At 34.0% G+C, this 11,760-nt stretch overlaps 2 protein-coding genes across 2 annotated transcripts; both read left to right on the forward strand.

Moving 5' to 3' along the window:
* The first annotated feature begins 8,588 nt into the window (after positions 1 to 8,588).
* On the forward strand, positions 8,589 to 9,620 carry LOC123269686. Its single transcript, XM_044735522.1, has 2 exons — positions 8,589 to 8,730; positions 8,779 to 9,620. The coding sequence occupies exons 1-2, from the start codon at positions 8,589 to 8,591 to the stop codon at positions 9,618 to 9,620; spliced, it is 984 nt and encodes a 327-aa protein (XP_044591457.1).
* A 15-nt stretch (positions 9,621 to 9,635) lies between these two features.
* LOC123269687 lies at positions 9,636 to 11,210 on the forward strand. The gene has a single exon (XM_044735523.1). The coding sequence runs from the start codon at positions 9,636 to 9,638 to the stop codon at positions 11,208 to 11,210; it is 1,575 nt and encodes a 524-aa protein (XP_044591458.1).
* Positions 11,211 to 11,760: the final 550 nt, after the last annotated feature.

Below are 11,760 nucleotides of genomic sequence, written 5' to 3' on the forward strand. Positions count from 1 at the left end.
CGTAACAATAGCGATTCCAACACAAAATTAATAATTTTTGATTTTTTTAGCTGAACTTTCGCGTTTTTCAAAAATTTTTAACTTCCCGCTAAGAAAATCGAAAATTTTCAAAAAATCGGGAAGTTATTGTTTTTACCCCGTTTTGAAAAAATCGAGGTTACAACAGACCTCGACGTTTTAAAGCCCTAAGAAGCTTTCCTGACTATTTTTACGATGATGTCCGCACGTCTGTGTGTGTGTGTGTGTGTGTGTGTGTGTGTGTGTGTGTGTGTGTGTGTGTGTGTGTGTATAAACCTCTTATAACTTCTGAACGGCTTGACCGATTTGATCGCAGTTAATGTCATTCGAAAGGTCTTCGCCAAACTTAGATTTCCTGAAAGTCGGAACCGATTCGGACCAGTAGATTTCGAGAAATCGCAAAAAAAGTGAAAAAAAAATTTTTTTTTTTTTTCGTTTTTTTTTAAATATCTCCGAATTGGCTGAACCGATCGACCTCAAAAACTCATCAGCTCTTAACCTTGAAAACCTGCATCGATCACCACGAAAAGCGTCAGAATCGGTTGATGCGTTCGTGAGATATCGTTGTCGAAAAAAATCGAAAAAAGTGTTTTTTTGTAATAACTCCGAAATGTTTCATTAGATCAATTTTTATGTTCTGAATTATTTATAGAGCTTAAAAAACTACATCTATTGCTGCCAAATGCGTGAAAATCGATTAATTCATTCAAAAGTTATAGCAGTTTGAAAATTTAAAAATCGTGTTTCATCGAACTTTGATAAGATTTTTGAGTTCAAAGAATTCAAAAGCATAGGAAAGCTGCCTCCTTGAGCTCGGAGAGCTCAAAATAACATATAAATTGTATTTCTGAGCTCGAAGAGCTCAAAAACGTCATAAGTGCAATTTTAAGCACCTACCCAGATAGCAAAATGACGTATTAAGTTATTCCGAATGAGCTCAGATTTATGATTTGGACGTCAGAGTCTACGTCTAAAAGACGTCTTTAAGACCTTCTGAAGAGGTCGAATGCGCCGCTTATTGTAGACTTTAAAAACTCATCAAAACGAGCTCTTAAAGAGCTCTTTTTTCTGAACTCGCACAAATGAATGATTTTTTATCTCTATACGCTATTATAATGATAACAATAATAAGAACACAACAAAAATAATATTAATAATAATAATAATAAAAGTAAATTATGAAAAATAATTCAGAGTTTCATGAAGCACCGATGCTGGTTTCGAATGTTTATTATTTTAGTCACACCTAATATTGTCGGTTTAACGAGAGAAAGTGAAAATCGCAATTGCCGTAACCAAGATTCGAACCCGAGTCGCGCGCGTGCTAGATCGATACCTAACCCCCTACGCTGTTCAAACGATACGTCGTTACACATCTAATGAGATGTAAGAATAATGATTCTTATAAGCTAAGTTTATATAGTGATGAAATGTTGCGATCATTGTCTATATTATTTATTCTATTTGATACTGTGTATCGATAGAGAAAAAGTAACTTTTACGAATATTTATATACTAAAAAATATTCAAAAGTCTACCTGTAATATTTTTTTAAATAGTCTATATAAATTTTGTTTACTTTTCACAATATAAAATCTAATAGATAAATAAATGAATATTAAAAATTCAACAATAATTAATAAGTATATAGTTATAAGATATCGTTAAATTCGAATAAAATGTTTAAAATTGATACATGCAAAGTACTCCTTAAATGTAGAATGTTCACATAATTTTTTCAGATTAGAATCCAATTTTATTATTTTATCTAAATTAGTTTGATTACGAACCAGATTTTAACATTATTGCCTATTACTTCATAATATAATTTAAAATTTTTGAAAAATTTAATTAACCTGGATTAAGAGAAATGAGTTAACCTATGCCAAGTGTATATCTATATATTAATCTATTCAAATTGTTTTAAATCATTTAATTCGAATTATTTTTAATCATTTTCAATTTAATTTCTCAATCAGGAAAGTAATAAATGAAAAATGAATAAGATTTTGACAGTTTTATATTAAAAAGAAATTTGTGTTTTTATTTATAATGTCTATAAGCTCATTATACGCAACTCAAAAAGAAGTCCAAAAAAGGGACTCAGTTAGATGTCAGAAAATTGACTCCAAACTTATGAGTTCATTAAGAGCTCTTAGTTCTGACCTCGTAAAAAAGAGCTCCTTAAGACGTCACATTAGGACTTCTATAAGAAGTTTTTTAAAAGACTTCATACTGAAATCTTTCTGACTTGGATGCTGACTGGGTAGGTATGGAATTAGCGGGAAGTTGCACGGATGGCCTTCAGGGTCAACCGTTTTCCTAATTTTTTTTTTTAAATCATCCCTTAACTATAGCGAACAAAACAAAAAAAAATTTTTCAATTGGTCCACCCGTTTTTGAGTTTTGCCGAGACTAACGCACAGCAATTTATTTTTATATTTTTTTATTATTCGATGATGATTGATGATAATGATTTTTTTTAGCTAAACTGTTGGGTTTTCCAAAAAAATTTTTCTTCTGAATCATCTCTGAACTATAGCGAACAAAACGAAAAAAAAATTTTGAAAATCGGTCCAGCCGTTTTTGAGTTTTAGCGAGACTAACGCACAGCAATTTATTTTTTTATATATATAGAAGATTGAAGATTTATAACCCCATGGTAAAGTATCTGTGCTATTTTCGAGTAATTGACGTTTATCGTCTCCCCAACTTAAAGCTAATTTTTCTTTTTGAAGCATCGTTTTAACTTCATGCATCTCACTTCTTATAATAAATTGATCTTTATTTACATTTGTATGATCCATAAGACATTTTTTATAATCAGCAAACGTGATAGTTCGCAAAGTTGAACTTTTGACACTTTTTGCACGCATCTTAAAATTATCATCGTCCTCAGCATTATATATTTTAAAACAATAAAGTTTTGCTCTAAGCCCCACAAATTCTGACATAATTTTTCCATTATTTTCATCTTTCATTAAACCTAATACTTTTTTATTGACTAACGGTATATTGTAGATATTATTAATAGGTGGATAGTCGGAGGTATCAAACTTTGTAATATCACGTTTGATAATTTCATATACATTAGGTACTGTAAAGTGATAAATTAGACTGTCTGTATCTGTATACATTAATTTAGAATCCTCATTTTTAAAATTTTTCTTTACATAATTATAGTGAAAATCGTATATATAAGTTTTTGACGTATCTAAAATACAAAAACCTACATAGATTGGTTTATGGATTTTCATTTTTACAACATTTATTTGAATAATTATCATACTTTTATCAAAAATTGTAAGACTATGAAAATTTGGTTTGCAAATCATATCAAATGCACCATATCTGCCAGACCATAGTGTGACTATTCTGACATCTTTATATTTTCTAACATTTTCCATAGTCTTACCAAAAACTGCATTGTTCATTAATTTATAAAAATCTTTTTCAAATTCATTTTTTGCTGCCTTTCTACAATCAGTATTTTTATCTATATACGGTTTTAGCCATGGTGACTCTTTAAATCTTAAAACTCTATGTATTTTCGTTAATCTTAATCCTAATTTTAAACATTGTTTTAAATTTCTATAATGTATTACATGATTTTTTTTATCATGAAAAGTATTTGCTAATTTTGTTTGCTTTTTTTCTGGAGGTAAAAAGTGTTTTGGACATAATGGCAAATCTTTATGTAAATCATATAATTTTTCCGGATATTTCAGATCAACCTCGAGTATGTACCCAAAACCATCGGTATTATTTAAAAATTTATCAATTTCTTGATTAATATCAAAATTTAACTCAACCCATTCAAATGAGTCTGTTGGTAAAGGCATACTCATAGATGCACCATACAAATTATTAACATCGAAATACATTAAATACGATTCCGGTTTATTTGAATCAAATTTATCACCCATATATCTATTATTCGCTAATGCATACCTATTTGTACACTGAGAGACACCACCTCTGATACCTTTTTCAATAAATAACATAATTTCCGGATCATCTAGTAATTCTAATTCTACACCAGTATACTTTAACATCGTATCAAAAGCTAGTCGTGGGACTGTATAATAGTGCAAAGGATTTAAACTATATGTATTCAAGCAATTACTTCTAAAATTTTCAAATACATCAACTAATAGAAGTACATCAGTTTTAAGATACAAATCAGAATATTCTCCGAATGTTTTTAAATTAAATTCTTTGCATACTGATTGAGCAAAAGCATATTCTTCATTTGATATAATTTCGTTTGATAATTTAGAATAAAAATATTGAATTTCAGGTAACTGTTTATCATTTAATTTATCATTACTGTTTATGTACTCATATGGAAAAACCCCTTTTCTAGTGACTAATCTAAATTTTTCTGGATCATCATAATGAAGTTTAGTTATCTTTTTATCATCATCTTTTAGGTTTGATGCTAATTTATTTAAACTTGAGGCCATAAATTTAAATGAGTCTATGAATCTTAGATTAACGCATGTTTTTTCAACATGCTTAGTAAAAGCAATATAACAATCTTTGTTGATTGGTAATAATTCAATTTTACCTTTGAAATTTGCAGCTAAAGACTTTATTATAAAATGAGAGTCATAACCAGACATATTATGGAAAACTACTCGTATAGTATGTGATTTTTTATAATTTAAATTACATGATAAATGAGCAGGCCCTCTGTACCCTGATTAAAAAAAAGTATTGAGACAAAGAGAAAAGTATTGAAAAGTATCGGTTTTCTTGTCAATCCAATACTTTTCAATACTTTTTTCTTTGTCTCAATACTTTTTTTTGTTCAGGGTAATATCCAGTAAAATGATTATGATCATAACATTTATCCCGAGAATTTATAATTGACTTTTGACAAATATAGCAAATATTCGCGCGTTTATGATCTTCTAATTGCTGTTTCGTTAAAGGTTTCATAGGTTTTGGAATTTTTAAGTATGAATCTACTTCAACTACAAAATTTTTGAGTTTACCCACAAACCAATCAATGCAATTTTCTGAACGATTAATTTCAAATTTAGATAATTTATTATTATAATTACAAAAGCGGTAAAATGCAATGCTATGAGGAATATGAGTATCTGTATCATCATCGATGGGTGTCAGTGTACATTCTAGATCTGCGTAAATAACAAATGGAACAGCATCCTGATTTTGAACATTTTTAAATTTTAATATTTTATTTTCCTCTTTTGGAAATACCATATGAACTTTATTAATTTTAAAACAATTTTTACTATGACGTTCAAAAGATTCTCTTATTTGAAAATGATTTAAGCACCGATCACAGAAGAAATGTTTCTTTTCTGATTTTGTTACACTACTTCTTAATAAAGCTGATAAATTATTAATTAATGCAAAATTATAAATCGGTTTATAATCGTCATAATCATCGCTCTTCATATTTAAATTTATATTAGTTTGTATTATTAAAAGATGAATAGTTTTTATATCAGAATTTATAGACTTACTTAAATACACCGGAATTATTACACATTCATCAGATTTTTTATCGGATTTTTCACCAGAAAAATCAGATTCTAAACCGTATACATTAATAGATAAATTGTTCATTTTTTCAAATTTCGCAATATCTTTAATGTGAATAGGAAAATTAATACCGTCGTATTCAAGTATCTCACTAAAATGTGGATAAGAAGTAGTCCTTTTTCTGTGACCCGTCCTTGGAGGGTAAATAGCAGCTACAACACACCACAGGAAGCAGTATTCATCAAAGCTTTCAATGTTCAAAACTGCATGTCGGTTGATTATCTTCTGGGGCATCCTCACATAAGTTGAGATTCCAGCATGAAGGGGTTGATATTTTGACATCGTTATTACTAAATTTGAGGTTTCTGATATACGCCACCCGGATTTTTTTTGACAGAATTCTTCAATTTTTCTTATCAAGGCATTGGTTACGTGATCTCTATACCAGTCAGCAATATCTGTAGATGCTAATATTTCACGATTTTGTGTTACGAAAGATTTCATTTCCTCTCGGTTGGTGGTAGGAATCTCAAATTTGCCAAAAAATTCAACATTAATTTTTAAACTGTTCACTTTATTTAACATTTCTTGAACTTTTGCACAAACAAGATTCTCAGAAAAAGTAAAAAATTCCTCGATATTTTTATGAGTACGGTTAATAACTGAGCCAGTATTAATGTTATTTGAAAAGGCATTCCCAAGATCTTGCCATTTAATAGAATTATTCTGTTGATTTAAATCACCACCTGCAACTTGACCACTCAATAGTAAAAACTGTTCACTATACCAATACAGGAGTGTAAACTGTGTTTTAACACTGCGTTTCACATACACACTGGTCTGCGGATCTGATAAGATAGTATCAAAATAGTTAATAGTATCTTGGCAAACATTAAAACACCGTTCACATTGTTCAACACTCACTTGGTTAGATTTTAAATCGTTATAAGACTCAGACACTGTATCCACCAGGTGGATAGCTTCTATTATTTGTCGAGACATATTTGCAAAAAAAAAATTTGCAAAAAATTCGTAAAAACAACTTAATGCTCGTATAAATCACTAACAGTTGTTAAATCAAACTTTTTATATCATATGATATACGCTAGATGTAAGATTCAACTTATTTTGACTGAGATACGCAAAGTGTGAGATTCAAACTCCTTCTGTAAGTCAAGGAAGAAATCTCAGAATATTTATATAAAAAAAATTATGCGTCCATGATATACATGTATATTCATACATGTATATGTGAGTCAAATTATAATTACTAGGTTGTATTCACCACCTATGATTAATAAGAAACGTTACAGTACACGTGATGACAGATTTACAATGTCGGAAATTTTTCTTATGCTCCGAGTATTGAGTGTTAATGATCTAATATGACCGTTGGTATCGCATAAACAGATGTCGAAATATAAATAAGGATTTAAATAATTGATTAAATAATTTATTTAATCAAACCGAGATATGTAGTTCTGTGAATGCTAATAAAATTTTGTGGTAAGAAAAAATTATTTAACAATAACACTGTAGATTAAAAAATAACCGTTGCTTAGCTATTTTTTAAATTTATTATTATGTATCGTAAAATATACCAAGTAAAAAATATTTACAAAGGATTAATTGATAAAGATAAATTCTGAATTTAATTTTTTGAAATTATATAAAAAATTATGTTTCCATGATATACATATATATTCATACATGTATATATATGAGTCAAAATAATAGTAATACCACCTATGATTAATAAAGAACGTTGCAGTACGTGTGATGACAGATTTACAATGCTGAAAATTTTTCTTATGCTCCAGGTATCGAGTGATAATGACCGTTGGTATCGCATGAACATTTTAAAATAAACAGATGCCGAAATATAAGAATTTATACGATTGATAAAATAATTCATTTAATTAAACCGAGATATGCAGTTCTCAGAATGCTAATGAAATTTTGATGCGAGAAAAAATTCATTTAACAATAATACTGTAGATAAAAAAATAACCGTTGGTTAGCTATTTTTTTTAATTTATTATTTATCACAAAATATGCCAAGTAAAAAAAATACTCATAGAGGGCTCATTAATAAAGATAAGTTCTGAATTTAATTTCTTAGATTATTGTGAACCGTTGTCTAAGTATTCAGTGAACACGCCCAGCCGCGATAAAGTCGCCCCTGGGGGACTCCCAATTTCACGAGCCGTACCTGTCTACCGCTAGTTCCCGCTTAAACTAACCGCCTGCACAAAGCTTAGCTTGAATGATCACGTCGTAGCGTGATTGGCTGATTGCTCAGCAGACATGCGCAATAAGTTTGCTTCCCCAAGTCGACGAGGAAGAAGACGCATTATTATTATTTATTTCGCTTCCACGCTTTCGCTGCATCAAGTCGCCATTAGTATTTCTTTACTTTCGCTTTTTTTTAATAAACCGCATTCCGCTTATTTAATAAGTTAATTTGCTTAAATTAATTGTTACTAACCCACTTTAGTTTTTAACAGATAAATTGTGTTATTTGTAAAAATAATTCTCCGCTTTTCCAGTGTCGGCAGTGTGCTCAACCACGTGTCAACCGACTTTGCTTTATTAATCACGCAGTGCTTTATTAATCCGCTTTTATTTAAACAATCCGCTAACATATTAAATAAATATTAAGTGTAATTTGTGTAAATAAATTTATAGTGTTCATTTTAATAAATATTTCCGCGTTTTAATTGAGATATTTAGACCAAAACCTGATCCTCCGCTTTCCCGCATTTTACATTTGGTCCCTTGAGCCGGATCAAGCTGGCTCTATCTCAATTAATTTAAATTAATTATACCGCTAATAATTGTGTTGTGAGAGTGAAGTTTATTACCGCTAGGAAGGGTCGAGTGTTAGTAGCATCGCGGAGCACATCGGGTGCTGCTCCTGGTAGTCATTCGTACACTGGTACGCGGAACTTTCCGCTTTATTAAGACTGAAAACTCGACTTCGGGCCTAAAATAACTTCTATATGGAGAACTACGCAAGATAGTTGAAAAATGCAACTTGTGCTTCAACTGTCATGTTCCGCACCACGCCGCAGGCTGCAAGACCGCTCAAGATTGCCGAAAATGTGGTCAACGTCACCACGCGTTCATCCAGTTTGGATGCACCAACGAAATCAGCTTCGCCGCAGCCTACATCTTCCGCACAGGCAACTAATCGTTCCTTTAGACCGTTTACAGCTTGACATTAACCGTTGATTATTTCAGATTCACTGTCCGCTCAAGTCTTGCTAGCTACCGCTTTAGTCCAGGTCCGTCCGCATCATGGTAATCCCATCACCGCAAGAGTTTTGATCGATCAAGGCTCAGAGCTCTCATTTATGAGACAGACGCTCTTCAAGAAGCTTGGACAACCGCTACAACGCGACATGGTCATGCTCAAGGGCATTCGCAATGTCTCCGCAGGAAGTTCACTAGGTGTGAGCACAATTGAACTTCATTCGCTGTGTACGGCCGCATCAATGCATGTCAGCATGCATATTCTACCAACACTGACGGTAGATCTTCCATCGTTCGTGATCGCTGATCCGAAATGGCCGCATCTTGATAATCTCAAGCTCGCTGACCCGCACTATCTACAGCCGCGTCCTGTAGACATTATTCTAGGTGCATCACCAGCCGCACAGATCATGAACGCTGAGATTAAACGTGGACTTCGCAATTCTCCGATTGCACAATCCACCACGCTTGGTTGGATTGTCTATGGAGCTGTCACCGCTAAACACGCTTCCACGTCACACGCAGCATTACATGCGTCATTAGACACATCATTACAAGACGCTATCGCTAAGTTTTGGGAACAGGAAGAGGTTCCATCAGGTAATTCACCGCTCAACACCGCTGAGGAAGACGAATGTGAAGTTCACTTTCGTCAAACGCATTATCGACAGCCTGATGGACGCTATGTAGTGAGATTACCGCTTAAAGCCCCCGATAGTAAACTTGGCGACTCTATCAACGCAGCCATGGGGTCACTCCGCAGATTAATAACCCGCTTGTCGCGAGAAAAAGAATATTCTGACATGTACCGTGCGTTCATGGCAAAATAAATACAACTAGGGCACATGGTACGAGTTCCAATCAACGACTTGCCCGCAAACGCTTACTTCTTGCCTCACCATGGGGTATTGAAGCTTGATAGCACCACTACGAAACTCCGCCCAGTGTTCAACGGTTCCTGTGCAACATCTACAGGAATTTCATTGAATGATATTCTACACGCAGGACCCAAAACGCAAATTGACATCTTCGACGTGATGTTGAGAATCCGCTGCAACAGAATTCTATTCACTACTGACATCACCAAGATGTTCAGACGGATTGAGGTTGATTCGCTTGATTGGCCGCTTCAGTGCATTTTCTGGATAGATGAGAATGACCTAGTAGACGCTTACTGTCTCAAGACAGTCACCTACGGGACCGCTAGTGCACCTTTTGACGCTGTACGTATGCTCATCCAACTAGTCAAGGATGAAGGACACCGCTTTCCGCTAGCTGTTGCTCCAATGTTGGAAACACGCTACGTAGATGACATCTACGGTGGAGCAGACAACGAAGAAGACGCTATCAGAGTTGCAGTGCAAAAAAAAGCACTGTGCGCAGCAGGCTGTTTCCCGCTTACCAAATGGGCTAGCAATAGTCCAAGACTACTCGCTGAAGTCGCTCCAGAAAAGCAGCTAGAAATACCGCTTAAAGAAATCAGTGATGCACCAGTAAAGGTCCTGGGCATGTACTGGAATTCAAACACTGACGCTCTCCAGTTCAAGTACACGCTACCGCCAGAGACACCTAAGACAAAAAGAGCTATTTTGTCTGAAATCGCTAAGCTGTATGACCCGCTAGGATTTCTCGCACCAATTGTCTATTGGAATAATATTGGACCTGGAGCAACAATAGAATTGCACGGGTTCTCAGACGCTTCGCAAAACGCTATGGCTGCCGCTGTTTATTTGAGAGTCACTGACGCTGATGGGAACACAAAGGTCTCCCTTTTGTGTTCAAAAACGCAAGTAGCACCGCTGACGACCATGACAATTCCACGCTTAGAATTATCTGCTGCATGGTTGCTTACACGACTGATACTTCATGTCAAGGAAGTTCAGTCGCTAGAAAATGTCAGGAGCAATCTCTGGACTGACTCTGCCGTGACTCTCGCATGGATTAAAAGTCTAGCAAACCGCTGGAAGACATTTGTCCGCAATAGAGTGGGAAAAATCCAAGAAATGCTTCGAGATGTCTCCTGGAAATTTATTCCAGGAAAGCAAAACCCCGCTGACTGCGCTTCAAGAGGTATACCAACGCTAAAGCTAAAACAACACGCTCTCTGGTGGCATGGACCAACTTGGCTTCATGAACCAGAATCCTCTTGGCCCACTCTGGAGCTTCCGGATGACAACGCAACGCATCGAGAAGAACGCCAAGGTCTGACACTAGTAACTTGGAAAGCAGAAAACTGCCTGCTCCAACAATTACTATCGCATTACACGCAGCTGTTTCCACTGCTACGGAAGCTCAGCATCTGGCATCGTGTCATCGACCGCTTCAAAAGAGTTCCACAATCTTCGCTGGCCTACCCGCTTACTCCATCAGACCTGGAGCGCGCTCAATTGACTTTGATTAAGTTCACTCAAGGACAATAATTCGCTAGAGAGATTTACACGCTTCAAGATGGTGATGGTCTGCCGAAAAATAACTGCATCACCATTCCGTGTTTTAATTATTATTTATTATTAATTAATTAGTACTTTTATTTTTTATAGGCACAGCCCAAGCGTACGTTGATAATTTTTACGAGCTGGTCTGTGAAGTTCATATGCTATTACCGATTTTTTATCTTCTATTTTTTTTTCCTAATTCTTCATGTTTCGGTTTCTTTCTTTTTAATTCTTGATTTTCTTTTTTCAACAAATCAAGAGAAGTCCTCAATGATACAACTTTTGAATGTAAATGGGAAATTATTTCTAATTGATCTTCTCTTATAGTCTTCTCTAATAACGACAATTCTTTATTTATAAAATCACACATAAATTTTAATGTTATCGCGTCATTATATTTTACTGGTTCTCCAACTTCACATAATCTTTTGTTTTCTAAATCAAATTGCCCATCGGAATTTATTTTAAATCCTCTTCCCGGAGCTCCTGGAGGTCCACTAACAACTGCTACAGCTTTCAAAGAACGTCCAAATAT

Source organism: Cotesia glomerata, linkage group LG7 (assembly GCF_020080835.1).
Source record: "Cotesia glomerata isolate CgM1 linkage group LG7, MPM_Cglom_v2.3, whole genome shotgun sequence".
Taxonomy (NCBI): domain Eukaryota; kingdom Metazoa; phylum Arthropoda; class Insecta; order Hymenoptera; family Braconidae; genus Cotesia; species Cotesia glomerata.